Source organism: Microcaecilia unicolor, chromosome 3 (genome assembly GCF_901765095.1).
Source record: "Microcaecilia unicolor chromosome 3, aMicUni1.1, whole genome shotgun sequence".
NCBI classification, from domain to species: domain Eukaryota; kingdom Metazoa; phylum Chordata; class Amphibia; order Gymnophiona; family Siphonopidae; genus Microcaecilia; species Microcaecilia unicolor.
Window position 1 is genome coordinate 531,003,796 of NC_044033.1, and position 18,513 is coordinate 531,022,308.

Here is an 18,513-nt window from a genome sequence, read left to right on the forward strand (position 1 = left end):
GACTCTGGGCAAGTCACTTAACCCTCCATTGCCCCATGTAAGCCGCATTGAGCCTGCCATGAGTGGGAAAGCGCGGGGTACAAATGTAACAAAAATAAATAAAATAAAGCTTAGTTCCTATCAGCAAATAGTTTTGTCTTACCTGCAACCTGCCTGGACTACCTTCTCACAAGCTAGAGGCCAGGATCACTGGACTGCTAGATGGTTGACTCTGTCCCTCTTGGTACTTCATCATGACCATTGTCACCACGTCAGCTGCCCCAGACCAGAAGTGGGAGGGAAGAAGTGCAAAATAACTATCAAAGAGACTCCCAAGCCACTCCCTGTCAGAGACAACTGTGAAAGTAATCTGCTCAGGCCTCTTTCTGTCTCCCTAGAGAAAGAGAAACTAGCCTTGTGACAATGGGCTAACGGAAGCTGTCCTGAAATGGGACTGAACTGGAAGAGGTACGTATGAGTCCTGAGCCTAAGATACAATACCGAAGTCCACTGTCCTGAAGCCCAAGACCTGCAGAAAGGATCATTCTCAGGAAGGACAAATAAACAGGAGACCTGGGCACTGCCAATGAAGTCTTGAGCCCTGGATGTCCAAAGCCACAAGACCACAATTTTTCCTTAGAAGACAAGAGGGTTCCGCTGTGCTCCAGAAACTAGGAAGGACAAGATTGCTTTTCATGATAATTGTCAGCCCAGGGTTTCACACTTGCAGAAACCTGGCTACTGTTCAACATTTCTGTGCTGACTCAGTCCTAAATAGCTAGGGGCCAGACTTAGCCCAAGAGGACAGAGTCTGAAGTTGTCAGTGAGGGATCCAGGATACTGAATCTGGGAATATCTGGTAGAAACCTTTAGAAAGAATTCCCCTATGTATCTAGGGGAACTGCATGCCATGATCCCAAGAACATGTAGAGCCCCCTTTTGAGCTCAGATTCTTGTTGCTTATCACCAGTATAACAACTGCCCCCAAAGCCTACAGAGAGGGTGAAGGAAGTCCCCCTGAGCAGTGTCCAACCAGTCATTGAAAAGTATCCACATATTTTCATGAAGGATCACAGCCAGAATACTGCAGAATGCAACAAGGAAAGGCCATCCCAGTCAGATCTTCTGTCCAAGACTAACTTACTAAGGGAGGGAGGATGCTGCTGGAATAGCACTGCTCTTGGCCTCTGAATTTGGACCAACAATGACCAGTACTGGGAGGAGGGGCTTGAGGTGAGGAAGGACCTCCCATAAAGTACTTCCAGCCAGCCTCTGAACTTGGTCCTTAAAAGTTCTATGACTTCAAGAGACAGTTATTTCTTGCGGAGGATGAAATTTCACAACCCATTTGAGATTAGTGTTTGCAATCTGTGCATGGGCTCCCAAAGAAGTATAGCCCGGTCTTGACCTAACCCTGACCAGGCAATATGAAGGATCCAAACAAAGGAGTTCCTTGCATCGCTTACCTCCACTGTGCAAGACTCACCAGCTAATAACCTATCCAGGAGCTGTTAGGTCCCATGTAGGGAAGGTCAAGACCCCACTCCTCTGCATACTATTACTTGCAGAAAGGCTACCATGGCTCCATGAGGGGACAATGGACCCGACAAGGGAGGATTTGCTGTGGAGCCACTGTATATAGCTGTCTGGAACAAGAGAGAAACTACAGAAAAATAGAAAGATTGTTTAAACAGAGACTCAACTCTTTCCACCATGGAGATCTCTGAATGCTGTGCTTCCCTCTAATTATGGTTCTACATAAGGACAACTCACCTAGGTGGCCCAACACCTTATTCTTTTCTTCACCAGGAAGATAATATAAAATCCTTTGCACTGGTACTTTAAAGCTAGAATCAGATATCATAGCCTGAGGAGATGCCATCTGGGGTTGGGGGGGGGGGGGGGGGGGGAGTAGGTCTATGTAGTGGTGGCCCTACCATTGAGACACCTGAGGCAGGGGCCTCAGGTGGCACTATTTTGATGCGGCATCCACTTCCACGCCCTTCCTTCCTTGAATTTACCTTCTTTTCTTGCTTTCCAAAAGTCAGGGCGGCAGCAGTTCCCATACGCTGCCCTGCCTCTCTGATGTACTTCCTGTTTCCTCGGAGGTGGGGGGGGCTGCAGTAGAGAGAAGAGGCCAGGGCTGGTGGCAGAGCAATGTATGGGAACCGCTGCAGCCAGAAAAGAAGATAAATTCGGGGAAGGGAAGGTGGGGGCGGGGGAGAGCTGGGGTGGCAAACCATCCCCTCGCCTCAGGCGGCAGACTGTCTTGGGCTACCCCTGGGTCTATGACCACCCACAATTATAGGGAAAGGATCCCTCCTACAGATTAATGTTTCTGCTGTCCTATCTGAGAGATGCCCAGAGATGAAGCCTTACAAAACAAAGGTCACTAGCTTCTCTCTCCCAAATGACTTCCCCACTTAAGTCACTATCCCTTTCTGAAGAGGCAATCTCCCTCTGTCTGCTGAACTGGATATCTCCTCATCCTCTTGCCACAGTTGGTGGAATGCTCTAGCACCCCAAATATTGTCAGAGACAACCTGTGGGTCTTTCCATGCAGGAGCACATATTAGGGCCTGGAAGGGCTCAAAGCAAAAATTGAAGCTGCTTCCAAAGCAGATCACCTAGGATTTTAAAAAATAATTATCCTCAGGCTGCACCAATTTTTTTCACATACCACAAGCCTAATGTGGCCTTAAAGGCACTCAGGGAAGCAGCACGTGTAGAGGGGCAGAGAGCTGGTTCTGCAAGCTCTTCCCACTGTTATTCCCCTAGTTGGGAGTGAAGAGGAGTCATGATATGCATGTAACACCACCTGTTGAAATATTAACTCAGTAGAGAACTAGAGCTTGCAGGTTCTGCTATACGTGAGAGTAGATATGTAGCCACCAAGAATTTCTCCATTAGGTGATCTATCTAAACAGGAGCACTGACCAGATCATATCCCCCACACACTGCACAGGCCACAGCTCAAACCTCTCCTCCTTCACTTCTGGCTGGGCACTAAATCCCCACAGACTGCACGCGCCCACTTACTACTACTTAACATTTCTAAAGCGCTACTAGGGTTACGCAGCGCTGTACAATTAACATAGAGGGACGGTCCCTGCTCAAGGAGCTTACAATCTAAGAGACAAGTGAATGGACAGTCCGATAGGGGCGGTCAAATTGGGGCAGTCTGGATTTAGTGAATGGTAAGAGTTAGGTGCCGAATGCAGCATTGAAGAGGTGGGTTTTAAGCGAAGATGGGCAGGGAGGGGGCTTGGCGTAAGGGCTCTGGAAGGTTGTTCCAAGCATAGGGTGAGGCGAGGCAGAATGAGCGGAGCCTGGAGTTGGCGGTGTTAGAGAAGGGTACAGAGAGGAGGGATTTGTCCTATGAACGGAGGTTACGGGCGGGAACATAGTGGGAGATGAGGGAGGAGAGGTAGTGAGGGGCAGCAGACTCCCTCACTTAGCACCAACCTCTGCTCCCAAGCCAGGCCATATGTACTGGATAACATGCTGAATTGCACACCTGCAGTGTGTCACCTCCCTTTATTTCCAGACATACTGGAAGCAAGTGGAAGGAAAGAAAGGGGACATGTGATCACTTCAGACCTTCTGAATCCCAATCTGACACAGCACCATAGTAGGCCAGGAGGCAGGCTGGGGAAAGGTTGCATCGAAGGCCCTTTTATTCCAGTGTTCAGGGAATAAATCTCTGGCTCCTTCCCAAGAGCAGAAGGGGACAGCAGCCACAACCCCATAAAGATCAGAGGGGCACGGGGAGGGACCCAGCACCATCGGAGCTCTGTGAATCAATTCTAACCTGTTCCCAAGGAGGGCGGGAAATCAGTCCCCCAAGGATGGTTGCCTGCTGTATCCATCAGACGTGGTCTGTGCTCAACTGTGCCTACAGCTTTCTGAGGAGCAGCCTACTCATAGTTGCTGCACCAGGCCACATATCTGCACCATCTGTTAAAGCTAGCAAAATACTGAGGAGCTGAAGGCAGCACCAGCCCCCTATTAGGGGAGTGAAATCAGCTTTGTTTTTTTTTTTCTTGCTCCATCTGCTGGCAGGGGGACATAACCCACTATGTCATGATCATTGTTGCCAAGTGACACCAAATCCTGAGTCTACTCTTGTCAGTTCCTGAACCAGCTGCTCCATGAAGCAGTCAGTTATTTTACCTAGAAACTATCTTCACAGCATTTCCTAACGTGACATTTATCTAGTCAGTAGAAGGGTCTGGCATGGATGATAAGGAATACTAACACAGTACTTTCCTTTGTGTCTTCATTCCAGGTATTAACTCACATTTATTATGTTATGATCACTGTTGCCAAGTGACACCAAATCCTGAGTCTCCTCTTGTCTGTTTCTGAACCAGCTGCTGCATGAAGCTGTCATTTCACCTAGGAACTATCTCCATAGCATTTCCTGATGTGACATTTATCTAGTCAATAGATGGGTAATTGAAATCACCCATTATTGTGTTACCAGTTTTCTTAATTTCTGTCAACGTTTTATATGTCTATTCATTTTGGCCTGGCAGACAGTAGTACACCCCCTACAACTATTCTCTTTCCTTACACACATAGAATCTATAAACATTCCACAGTGCATTCTGTTTGCTGCAGAACTTATATTACGTATGGCTGAATGCCTTTCCTTACCATATAATGCACCACTCCACCAACCTGGCTCATCCTATCAACGTGATATAATATGTACCCTGGTATTACTGTGTCTTATTGGCTATCCTCCTTCCACTAGGTCTCTGAGATGGCTATTATATCTACCTCTTCATTCAGTGCTCTATAGTCTAACAGTGGTGTAACGAGGGCGGCTGCCACCAGGGGTGGTTTGCCGTTGCACAGCCCCCCCTCCGGGTGCAGCATGACACCCCCCCTCGGCGCACCACCCAAGCCCCCCCCCCAGTGCATTCTTGCCTGCCGTGTGCACGACACTAGGGGGGGGGGGGGGGGGGGGGGTGTCGGTTCCGCTGGTTCCCTGTGCCCCGGAACAGGAAGTAACCTGTTCCGGGGCACAGGGAACCAGCGGAGATGACACCTCCCCAGCTGCATTCACCCGGGGCGGACTGCCACGCCCTTGCTACGCCACTGGTCTAACGTCATCCCATCTTATTTTTTAGGCTTCTAGTATTTGTATTGTATAATTATGGTACAGCCAGAGACCCCCCCACTGGAATGGTGGCGGGCCCAGTCATAGAGCTCAGGCCATTACAGACCTTGGCTGAGTCAGAAATCTGATGGCTGACATAACTGGGAGCTTACTGGAAAAGTATGGCCTAGTTTGTAGCCCGGATTGAGGCCTAAATAAGCTAAATTAGGAAAAGTTAGGTCAATAGATATGGAAACAAAATGGAGGATTTCAGCACAAAATGGAAGCTGTGTCTGTTACAAAGTGGAATTTTCTCTAATGTAAGTTGGAAAAACAAGTTGAGAAATGAGACTTTCCTGTGAGCAGGATTGTGGTCAGCCATGGTGTGAGAAAGGAAAGGTGTAGCTGGATGCAGGGTCTTGCTTAAGATTTGTGGTCAAGCGAGCTAAAGACAAAACCATGTTAGCAAGATAGAAGCTACTCATTAGCATGAGCCAATCAGTGACAACCATGACATTAGCATAGATCCAATCAGGTATATCTACTGTCATATTATCCATATCCTGAGGGCACCTATAAAAATCAGGGTATTTCCTGGTTTAGGTTAGAGAGAAGGGTTGGCACTCTCTCTCTCCAAGGGAAACCAATGTGTCCAGCAGAACTGACAAATTACCTAATTGCTTTCCCTTGTAAAACCTCTAATTGGTAAAAGAAATTATAAAAGATTAGGATCTAATTAACACCTGTTTGCAGCTGGATTATTATATTCCTATAACTAATTGATTGTACGTGCCTGTTGTCAATCACTGATTTGACTTGTATCTTGGCAAATAAACTCCTCATTCCAAATGATGATTTGTGGGCTTCACTTAATGATGAAAGGCTGTAAGTATAAATGCTTTTGCTGTATCAGGCTATCTTTCGCTGCATTGTATAACTTGTAATCTAAATCCAGTTTGTCATAAGGCTGGTATCTTTTCCTTAGACCTAACGTCTCCCTTAGTGGCAATTCCTTTTAGAACTTCACAACTCCTTGATTACCCCAGTACTAGTGCTATTTAGAGATGGAGTCAGATTTAAGGTCACTCCAGCCTTCTTGGGGGTCTCTGAACCCTAAAATTTAAAACAGTATCCAGACATTTCAAAGTATGTTTTTTGTTTGTATCTAGGAAGTGCTGCCCTGGGAGTTTTATAAATGTTTCACATGCTGATAGACTGTATAAGGTGGTCAGCAGATAAAGGATGTTCTCCTGCCTGTCAGGTTACCTGAGAGAAGAGGGGGCACATGAAAGGAAAAGTGGTGGTGGTGTGAAGTTCTTGCAGGAAGGGATAGATGCTGGAGAATAGAGATACGGAGAGTTGATGGAAAAAGCATAGTATTGAAGGATGCTGTGGAAATGGAAAAATAGTTAAGAGGAGAATGAAAAACAAAACAGGACTCCAAAGGTAGGAGAGAAGAAAATGGAGTGGAATGGTAGGTTGAAAGATGTAAGAAAATGAGGAGTGAGGAAAGATACTAACGAAGGGGTGAAAAATGGAAGCCAAAAAGACAAAGCTGGGCAGAAAGACAGAGAATGGATCAGGTAGAGGCAATGATAAAGTAAAGGAGTGGCTTGAACACTTTTGCCCCCCCTGCTGAAACATGCATATCTTTTCAAAATAATTAGAACTACTGTTTTATTTTTCTGAAGCAATGCTAGTGTTTTTAAGAAACTGGAGAAATATATTCCAAATATTATTTAGTAACACTTTAAAACACATTTCACCTCCTCTTTACAACTCTGGTGAGAAAACTGGTACATTGCATTCACCTGAAGTGTCTGTCCTCTTGTGCACAACAGAATTGAAGCCACTTGCTTGGAACAGATGGCAGCAATGAGTCACATTGACACATCTAAATCTTTGGATAGTTACCTTGAAATTTCCAGCGCTGGCACACAGGCTGCTGGTCTGTAGGAGCTGCTCCCTCGATACTCCTTGGCAAAAATGAGATCCTGCAGGCTGGCTTTGCCTTCCAGCAGCTTCAAGCACTGTGCCTGAACGTACCGCTTGATCTGACTTATATCTCGAGTTTCAAACAGCAGCTTGATAGAGCGCTCCAGAATCTTCAAAACAAAACAAAGTGTGATGTGGCAAAAGTATTGCTTTTGACTACTTTAGAGTGCGGGGTAAAGGTAAGACCATTGGCTACCATATGGTACACAGAGTGCCTGCAGGGATAGAGATAAGTTTTCAAGCTGCTATGGAGTAGATAGATTCTTTGGAAGGATAAAGATGAAACCCCATGCTTCATTTGGACACAATCTTTGCATGGGTAGGGTAGAGAGGGATCACAGTGACTGTAAACTGAGCAGATCTGAACGAAAGCATATAGTATCACAACAAAGCTATTACCTAAAGGTAATATTTTTACATAGAGGCTGATTTTACTACAACTACTACTTATCATTTCTATAGCGCTACTAGATGTACGCAGCGCTGTACATTTGGACATGAAGAGACAGTCCCTGCTCGATATTCAAAGGAGTCAGGCACTTAAATTGGCTCCTGTCAAAACTGACTAGAATTATGAGGGCAATTCTGTAAGAGAGTGCTTAAAATTACACACCTGGTAGTATTTTCCTTTAAAGAATACTAGCCTAACCAGGCTGTCTCTGGGAAAACAAAATATTTAGAATGGTCTATTTTCACATAATGAACTTCTCTTTTATTTTTCACATAAAAAGATGGGGCTTGGACTATTATATTACAAATTGTTTACTCTAATAGTATTCATTTAAACCTCTTTTTTATTTTATTTGCTTCTGGTGACTTTAGTCATGTTTTCCCAGAAATGGTCACATTTAGACACAAGTACTTACGCCAGCCATAAAGCTAGTTTAAGTGTTAACACCTAAGTTCCTCAGATATGTGTAACTTACAGTATAACAAAATTACTCGCATGTAGTAGGTGATCTCTGATGACAACAGGACATATTCTCACAACTGGGTGACCTCATCCAACAAAGCCTGGCACAGACGCTATTCAGCATTCTTTCAGAAGCTTTTGACAGCACTGACCGCGCATGCGTGAATACCTTCCAGCCTGCCTCACTTGCACAGGACCAGCAGTTGAGTTTAAAAGCTTAGAGGATACAACTCGTAGAGGAGGTAGAAGGGTATGTGAGAATATATGTCCTTCTGTCCTTGGAGACCACATGGTACATGTGAATAAAGCGAATGCTACATACCTGTAGAAGGTATTCTCCGAGGACAGCAGGCTGATTGTTCTCACTGATGGGTGACGTCCACGGCAGCCACTCCAATCGGAAACTTCACTAGCAAAGGCCTTTGCTAGCTCTCGCGCGCCCATGCGCGGCCGTCTTCCCACCCGAACCGGCTCGTGTTCGTTAGTCCCGTATGTAGCAAGAGAAAGACAAGGGAAAACACAACTCCAAAGGGGAGGCGGGCGGGTTTGTGAGAACAATCAGCCTGCTGTCCTCGGAGAATACCTTCTACAGGTATGTAGCATTCGCTTTCTCCGAGGACAAGCAGGCTGCTTGTTCTCACTGAAGGGGTATCTCTAGCCCCCAGGCTCACTCAAAACAACAAACATGTCAATTGGGCCTCGCAACGGCGAGGACATAACTGAGATTGACCTAACAACTTATCCAACTAACAGAGAGTGTAGCCTGGAACAGAATAAAAACATGGGCCTAGGGGAGTGGAGTTGGATTCTAAACCCTGAACAGATTCTGAAGCACCGACTGTCGCGTCGGGTATCCTGCTGCAGGCAGTAATGAGATGTGAATGTGTGGACAGATGACCATGTCGCAGCTTTGCAGATCTCTTCAATAGTGGTTGACTTCAAGTGGGCCACTGACACAGCCATGGCTCTGACATTGTGAGCAGTGACATGACCCTCAAGAGCCAGCCCAGCCTGGGCGTAAGTGAAGGAAATGCAATCTGCTAGCCAATTGGATATGGTGCGTTTCCCCACAGCCACTCCCCTCCTGTTGGGATCAAAAGAAACAAACAATTGGGCGGACTGTCTGTTGGGCTGTGTCCGCTCCAGATAGAAGGCCAATGCTCTTTTGCAGTCCAATGTGTGCAGCTGACGTTCAGCAGGGCAGGAATGAGGACGGGGAAAGAATGTTGGCAAGACAATTGACTGGTTCAGATGGAACTCCGACACTACCTTCGGCAAGAACGTAGGGTGAGTGCGGAGGACTACTCTATTATGATGGAACTTGGTGTAAGGGGCCTGGGCTACCAGGGCCTGAAGCTCACTGACTCTACGAGCTGAAGTAACTGCCACCAAGAAAATGACCTTCCAGGTCAAGTACTTCATATGGCAGGAATTCAGTGGCTCAAAAGGAGGTTTCATCAGCTGGGTGAGAACGACATTGAGATCCCATGACACTGTAGGAGGTTTGACGGGGGGCTTTGACAAAAGCAAACCTCTCATGAAGCGAATAACTAAAGGCTGTCCTGAGATCGGCTTACCTTCCACACGGTAATGGTATGCACTGATTGCGCTAAGGTGAACTCTTACAGAGTTGGTCTTGAGACCAGACTCAGACAAGTGCAGAAGGTATTCAAGCAGGGTCTGTGTAGGGTAAGAGCGAGGATCTAAGGCCTTGCTGTCACACCAGACGGCAAACCTCCTCCATAAAAAGAAGTAACTCCTCTTAGTGGAATCTTTCCTGGAAGCAAGCAAGACACGGGAGACACCCTCCGACAGACCCAAAGAGGCAAAGTCTACGCTCTCAACATCCAGGCCGTGAGAGCCAGAGACTGGAGGTTGGGATGCAGAAGCGCCCCTTCGTCCTGTGTGATGAGGGTCGGAAAACACTCCAATCTCCAGGGTTCTTCGGAGGACAACTCCAGAAGAAGAGGGAACCAGATCTGACACGGCCAAAAGGGAGCAATCAGAATCATGGTGCCCCGGTCTTGCTTGAGTTTCAACAAAGTCTTCCCCACCAGAGGTATGGGAGGATAAGCATACAGCAGACCTTCCCCCCAGTCCAGGAGGAAGGCATCCGATGCCAGTCGACCGTGGGCCTGAAGTCTGGAACAGAACTGAGGGACCTTGTGGTTGGCTCGAGATGCGAAGAGATCTACCAAGGGGGTGCCCCACACTTGGAAGATCTGGCGCACCACTCTGGAGTTGAGCGACCACTCGTGAGGTTGCATAATCCTGCTCAACCTGTCGGCCAGACTGTTTACGCCTGCTAGGTATGTGGCTTGGAGCAACATGCCGTAACGGCGAGCCCACAGCCACATGCTGATGGCTTCCTGACACAGGGGGCGAGATCCGGTGCCCCCCTGCTTGTTGATGTAATACATGGCAACCTGGTTGTCTGTCTGAATTTGGATAATTTGATGGGACAGCCGATCTCTGAAAGCCTTCAGAGCGTTCCAGACCGCTCGTAACTCCAGGAGATTGATCTGCAGATCGCGTTCCTGGAGGGACCAGCTTCCCTGGGTGTGAAGCCCATCGACATGAGCTCCCCACCCCAGGAGAGACGCATCCGTAGTCAGCACTTTTTGTGGCTGAGGAATTTGGAAAGGACGTCCCAGAGTCAAATTGGACCAAATCGTCCACCAGTACAGGGATTTGAGAAAACTCATGGACAGGTGGATCACGTCCTCTAGATTCCCAGCAGCCTGAAACCACTGGGAAGCTAGGGTCCATTGAGCATCTCGCATGTGAAGACGGGCCATGGGAGTCACATGAACTGTGGAGGCCATGTGGCCCAGCAATCTCAACATCTGCCGAGCTGTGATCTGCTGGGACACTCGCACCCGAGAGACGAGGGACAACAAGTTGTTGGCTCTCGTCTCTGGGAGATAGGCACGAGCCGTCCGAGAATCCAGCAGAGCTCCTATGAATTCGAGTCTTTGTACTGGGAGAAGGTGGGACTTTGGATAATTTATCACAAACCCAAGTAGCTCCAGGAGGCAAATAGTCATCTGCATGGACTGCAGAGCTCCTGCCTCGGATGTGTTCTTCACCAGCCAATCGTCGAGATAGGGGAACACGTGCACTCCCAGCCTGCGAAGCGCCGCTGCTACTACAGCCAGGCACTTCGTGAACACTCTGTGTGCAGAGGCGAGCCCAAAAGGTAGCACACAGTACTGGAAGTGACGTGTGCCCAGCTGAAATCGCAGATACTGCCTGTGAGCTGGCAGTATCGGGATGTGCATGTAGGCGTCCTTCAAGTCCAGAGAGCATAGCCAATCGTTTTCCTGAATCATGGGAAGAAGGGTGCCCAGGGAAAGCATCCTGAACTTTTCCTTGACCACATATTTGTTCAGGGCCCTTAGGTCTAGGATGGGACGCATCCCCCGTTTTCTTTTCCACAAGGAAGTACCTGGAATAGAATCCCAGCCCTTCTTGCCCGGATGGCACGGGCTCGACCGCATTGGCGCTGAGAAGGGCGGAGAGTTCCTCTGCAAGTACCTGCTTGTGCTGGAAGCTGTAAGACTGAGCTCCTGGTGGGCAATTTGGAGGCTTCGAGGTCAAATTGAGGGTGTATCCTTGCCGGACTATTTGAAGAACCCAACGGTCGGAGGTTATAAGAGGCCACCTTTGGTGAAAAACTTTCAACCTCCCCCCGACCAGCGGATCGCCCGGCACGGACACATTGATGTCGGCTATGCTCTGCTGGAGCCAGTCAAAAGCTCGTCTCCTGCTTTTGCTGGGGAGCCGTGGGGCCTTGCTGAGGCGCACGCTGCTGACGAGAGCGAGCGCGCTGGGGCTTAGCCTGGGCCGCAGGCTGTCAAGAAGGAGGATTGTACCTACGTTTACCAGAAGAGTAGGGAACAGTCTTCCTTCCCCCATAAAAACGTCTACCTGAGGAGGTAGATGCTGAAAGCTGCCGGCGGGAGAACTTGTCGAAAGTGGTATCCCGCTGGTGGAGTTGCTCTACCACCTGTTCGACTTTCTCTCCAAAAATGTTGTCCGCTCGGCAAGGAGAGTCCGCAATCCGCTGCTGGATCCTATTCTCCAGGTCGGAGGCACGCAGCCATGAGAGTCTGCGCATCACCACACCTTGAGCAGCGGCCCTGGACGCAACATCAAAGGTATCATATACCCCTCTGGCCAGGAATTTTCTGCACGCCTTCAGCTGCCTGACCACTTCCTGAAACGGCTTGGCTTGCTCAGGAGGGAGCTTGTCCACCAAGCCCGCCAACTGCCGCACATTGTTCCGCATATGGATGCTCGTGTAGAGCTGGTAGGACTGAATCTTGGCCACGAGCATAGAAGAATGGTAGGCCTTCCTCCCAAAGGAGTCTAAGGTTCTAGAGTCCTTGCCCGGGGGCGCCGAAGCATGCTCCCCAGAACTCTTAGCCTTCTTTAGGGCCAGATCCACCACACCAGAGTCGTGAGGCAACTGAGTGCGCATCAGCTCTGGGTCCCCATGGATCCGGTACTGGGACTCGATCTTCTTGGGAATGTGGGGATTACTTAGAGGCTTGGTCCAGTTCGCCAGCAATGTCTTTTTTAGGACATGATGCATGGGTACTGTGGACGCTTCCTTAGGTGGAGAAGGATAGTCCAAGAGCGCAAACATTTCAGCCCTGGGCTCATCCTCCACGACCACCGGGAAGGGGATGGCCGTAGACATCTCCCGGACAAAGGCCACAAAAGACAGAGTCTCGGGAGGAGAAAGCTGCCTTTCAGGGGAGGGAGTGGGATCAGAAGGAAGGCCATCAGACTCCTCGTCAGAGAAATATCTGATGTCCTCCTCCTCCTCCCACGAGGCCTCACCATCGGTATCAGACACAAGTTCATGAACCTGTATCTGAAGTCGTGCCCGACTCCGTGGAAACATGGCCACGGTGGGAGCGTCGAGAGGTAGACTCCCTCGCCAGCACCGACGAAGCTCCCTCCACCGACGTCGTCGGGGAGTCTTCCTGGGAGGCGGCCGCAGCCGGCACCGCAAGCGGCACTGATGTCTGAGACCTCACCCCGGGCAAAGGGCCAGCCGGCGCCTCACTCGACGGTACCGGAGGTGCAAGCACCCCCGGTACCGGAGGGGAAGGGCGCAACAGCTCTCCCAGGATCTCCGGGAGAACGGCCCGGAGACTCTCGTGCAGAGCGGCTGTGGAGAAAGACATGGAAGCTGATGCAGGCGTCGAGGTCAGAGTCTGTTCCGGGCGTGGAGGCGGTTTCGGGCTGTCCAAGGTGGAGCGCATCGACACCTCCTGAACAGAGGGTGAGCGATCCTCCCGGTGCCGATGCCTACTGGGTGCCGACTCCCTCGGCGACCCAGAGCTCTCGGTACCGATGCGGGAAGGAGACCGGTGTCGATGCTTCTTTGATTTCTTCAAACGAAGCATGTCACCGGAGCTTCCCGGTACCGACGAGGAGGACATAGAATCCAACCGTCTCTTCCTCGGGGCCGAGGCCGAAGAAGGTCGGTCTCAGGGGCGCTGTACCGCAGGAGCCCTCAGGGCAGGAGGAGACCCACCCGAAGGCTCACCGCCACCAGCAGGGGAATGGACAGTCCTCACCTGCACTCCAGTCGAAACACCACTGTCCGACGACATCAGCAACAGCGGAGGTCCCGGTACCGCCGACGCAGCCTTCCGATGTCTCGGTACCGACGATGCAGAGGGTCGAAACCTCGATGCCGAAGACTTTGATGCCGTCGACGTCGATGCACTCGATGCCTCCGGTGCTGTTGTCAACGAAGAGCCCGAGAACAACACGTTCCACTGGGCCAATCTCGCTACCTGAGTCCTCTTCTGTAAAAGAGCACAAAGACTGCAGGCCTGCGGGCGGTGCCCAGCCCCCAGACACTGAAGACACGACGCGTGCCTATCAGTGAGCGAGATTACCCGGGCGCACTGGATGCACTTCTTGAAGCCGCTGGGAGACTTCGATGACATGGGCGGAAAAATCACGCCGGCGAAATCAAAATTCGCGATGCTGACGAAGGGCACCAAAAATAAGAGAGAGAGAAAAAACCCGTACCGAGGCCACAAAAAAGGCCTACCCCGAAAGCGAAAGGAAACTTACGCCGGGGAAACAAAACTGGACACACAGGAAGGGACAAAGACCAAGGTCTTTTTTTTTTTGTAAGCGAAATCGCGAAGACGCGCGAGGGTAAACTTGAGGGGCGCGAAACGGCGGCAAAACACGACCGTCCCGAGCGCGGACAAAAGAAGACTGACGAACACGAGCCGGTTCGGGCGGGAAGACGGCCGCGCATGCGCGGTGCGCATGGGCGCGCGAGAGCTAGCAAAGGCCTTTGCTAGTGAAGTTTCCGATTGGAGGGGCTGCCGTGGAAGTCACCCATCAGTGAGAACAAGCAGCTTGCTTGTCCTCGGAGAACTTCACTTTCTCTGAGGGTAAGAAAACATTATCTTACTACTACTACTACTTAACATTTCTAGAGCGCTACTAGGGTTACGCAGCGCTGTACAAATTAACGAATAAGGACGGTCCCTGCTCAGAAGAGCTTACAATCTAAAGGACGAAATGTCAAGTTGGGGTAGATGACAACTGGCAATCCCTAGCTACCAGGCTCACCGAAACAACATCCATTGGCCAACAGACAAGGCCAACCAGCAACCAATTATGAGAAAATATCTTGTCATCACAAGCAGAGAAAAGAAAAATCCAAACATTTCACTGCAGAGAACAGAAAAATCCAAACATTTCACTGCAGAGAACTATAAAGAAACATTTCTTACAACTGAGTAAGAGCTGAAGCAGTAACAAGAACAGTTAATGCAATTCCCCCCTACACCCAATTCCCTTCAAGAACCATTCCCTCTATCTCATTCCACCCTCCTCATAATTAAGAACATAAGCATTGCCATACTGAAGCTCCATCAAACCCGCAATCCTGTTTCCAACAATGGCCAATACAGGTCACAAGTACCTGGCAAGATCCCAGAACTACAAAACAGGTTTTAAGCTGCTTATCCTAGAATATGCAATGGATTTTCAAAGTCCATCTTAATTAATAGCTTATGGACTTTTCTTTTAGGAAATTAACCAAACCTTTTAAAAATCCTGCTAAGCTAGCTGCTTTTACCACATTCTCTGGCAACGAATTCTAGAGTTTAATTACTTGTTGAGTGAAGAAATATTTTCTCTGATTCGATTAAATTTACTACCCAGTAGCTAGAGAATGACAGGGACAAAGTTTGTCCCCGTGGATTCTGTCTCTGTCTCCACCCCATCCCCGCAGGTTCTGACTCCGTCCCCGCCCTGTCCCCATGGGCTCTCTCATTTGTAGAAGCCTCGAACAATTATGATTTTATATTTCAATCTTTTAAAAGTATTAAAGGGAACAATATGCTGTGCAACTGTTGTGTATAAATTACAAATAGAAAACTAATAAAAGCAAACAGCTATAATAACCTCACTACCACCCTCTACCCTTCCAATCCCAACAATAGCTAATTTCTACTACCCCAAGGAATTCTAATCCACCCTGTTAAAATGTCCAGGGTACAAAATACAACCCATTCTGTATGCCCTAGAGGGGAGAAATATGCCCTATGAAAAACTGTTATGATTTTTAAATCTGTGGATGAATAAGAAGTCATCAACAATCTCAGGATTCAATCTAGCCCTCCTGTCTTCCACAGTCCTTCTTGCAATAGATGTCTTTTTAGAAGATGTGCTAGTAGCAGGATGTACAGGATACCCCACACAAATTTTGCTAGTTGTGGCCAGCATGTTTGCTTGTTTTTCCAAAAAGTCAAAATATTGTTGTCTGCATCACTCAAACATAAATAACAGTCCAGTTTATTAAAAGGCTTCAAAGTAGAAAATAACACAGAGACAAAGTTTGTCTCCGTCCCAATGGGCTCTGTCCCATCCCCACGGGATCTGTCCCCATTTGATCCCCACAAGCTTTGTCCCTGTCCCCATCCCTGTGGTTAATACAGGTCCCTGTGCCATTCTCTACCAGTAGCTTCTTTGCGTGTCCCTTAGTCCTAGTATTTTTGGAAAGAGTAAACAAGTGATTCACATTTCTCTGTTCCACTCCACTCAATATTTTATAAACCACTTTCATATCCAGTCAGTCATTTCTTCTCCAACCTGAAGAGCCCTAGCCATTTTAGCCTTTTCTCATCTGCAATAAACTTCCCTACATTCACAACCTCTTCATTTCTCGTTCCCTCCATCTACTTGCCTTAACTGAAACTTGGCTCTCCCCTGATGACTCTACTTCTGTTGCGGCCCTTTGCCATGGTGGTTATCTTTTCTCTCATACCCTTCGCCCTGCCGGCCGCGGTGCTGGCGTTGGATTGCTACTCTCTCCCCCCTGCAAATTCCAACCTCTTCTTCCACCCCAGTCTCACTGCTTTTTGTCCTTTGAAGTCCACTCCATCCGCCTTTTCACTCCTCTGCCTCTCCGACTGGCAGTCATTTATCGACCCCCTGGATAAGTCTCTTTCATCCTTTCTCACTGACTTTGCCTGGCTTTCCTTCTTTCATGATCCTACATCCCCCTCCATCATCCTTGGTGACTTTAACATCCATACTGATGATTCCTCTGACTCTTATGCTTCCCAATTCCTTAACGTCCTCATTCAATCTTCAGCTGTGCTCCTCTGCACCCACCCACCAAAATGGTCACTGTCTCAACCTTATCCTCTCCTCTAACTGCTTTCCCTCCAGCTTCTGTTCCTCAGTTCTCCCCCTTTCTGACCATCACCTATTAACCTTCACACTTAAGCACCCTCCTCCCCAGTCCCACCAAATCTCAACCCCCATATCTAGGAATCTTCAAGCTATTGACCCCCTTACTCTGTCCTCTTGTGTCTCTAACCTTTTCTCTTCCACCACTCTAGCTAAGTCTGTCAATGAAGCCGTTTCTTCCTATAATACTATCCTCTCCTTTGCTCTGGACACTCTCGCCCCTCCCATGCCCCGTCCTACTAGGTGTACCAAACCCCAGCCTTGGCTGACCTCTAAAATCCGCTACCTTCGTTCCTGTGCCCGCTCTGCTGAACGTTCTTGGCTTAAATCCCGCACCCTTGCTGACTTCATTCATTTCAAATTCATGCTAAACTCCTTCCAGACTGCCCTTTTACGGGCCAAACAGGATTACTTCACCCAATTGACAAATTCCCTTGGTGCTAACCCTTGACTTCCCTTCGCCACAGTGAACTCTTTTCTCAAAGTGCCTCCGTCCTCAATTCCCCCTTCTCTTTCTCCTCAGACCCTAGCTGAGCACTTCCATGATAAAATCCGTAAGATTAACCTTGAATTTTCATCCAAACCCTCCCCACCTCTCTCTCCCTTAGTTCACACCCCCTACTCTCCTTCCTCTCCCTCTTTTTCCTCCTTCTCTCAAGTTTCTACTGAGGAAACTGCCCTTCTTCTTTCCTCCTCTAAATGTACTACCTGTTCCTCTGATCCCATCCCCACTTATCTACTTAACACTATCTCTCCTACTATCATTCCTGTCATCTGTCACATCCTTAATCTTTCACTCTCCACTGCAACTGTTCCTAAGACCTTCAAACATTCTGTTGTCACTCCACTCCTTAAAAAACCCTCACTTGACCCTACCTGTCCCTCCAACTATCGCCCCATCTCCCTTCTCTCTCCAAATTACTTGAACGCGTTGTTCACCGCCGTTGTCTTTACTTTCTTTCTTCTCAATCTATTCTTGACCCACTACAATCTGGTTTCCGCCTTCTTCACTCTACTGAAACTGCACTTACCAAAGTCTCTAATGACCTGCTGCTGGCTAAATCCAGAGATCTCTATTCTATCCTTATCCTTCTTGACCTATCTGCTGCTTTCAACACTATCGACCACACCATACTCCTAGATACGCTATCCTCGTTTGGATTCCAGGGTCCTGTTCTTTCCTGGTTCTCCTCCTACCTCTCATTTCGCACTTTCAGTGTTCACTCTGGCGGTTCCCCTTCAACTTCCATCCCGCTTACAGTTGGTGTGCCTCAGGGTTCTGTCCTTGGACCCCTCCTCTTCTCCATCTATACCTCTTCCCTTGGTACCCTGATTTCATCCCATGGCTTTCAATACCATCTTTACTAAACAAATATATTTGGTGGTGTGGAGATAAGAACAAATTCTAAATACAAAAACTTCCACCCAATACAAAATTACAATAGTATATGGGGAAAAGCCTCAAAGAGCTCCCAGATCCAATATCAATCTGTCGGAGCTAAAACAGACCAACTGGTCTTCTCTTCATCATAGGCAAAAACCCCTTTTAGGCAGCCCTAGAAAAATTTCTTCTGAGACTGCAGTAAATTTTCTAAATTTTTTGTTTTTTAAAGATAAGAATTTTTTAAAGAAAAAGCGTGTTATATTGCAATGCACTTAGCTTTTTATTGCTTGATATTCAGTATTACTACTGCTTCATGCTGCGCTGTTCCCTGTTGGGTTACCCTGAGCCGACGTTGGCCAGCGTTTCGCTGCTTCTTCAAGGTCTCGGGTA

General features: G+C 48.4%; 1 protein-coding gene across 1 annotated transcript in view; it reads right to left on the reverse strand.

Annotated features, from left to right (window-relative positions):
• The window catches only part of REV3L (REV3 like, DNA directed polymerase zeta catalytic subunit), a 567,479-nt gene that overhangs the window by 35,799 nt on the left and 513,167 nt on the right, over nt 1-18,513 (reverse strand). The window contains exon 29 of the mRNA XM_030199216.1: nt 7,001-7,191. Within this exon, the coding sequence (XP_030055076.1) occupies nt 7,001-7,191 (191 nt within the window). The remainder of the gene's footprint in view (nt 1-7,000; nt 7,192-18,513) is intronic.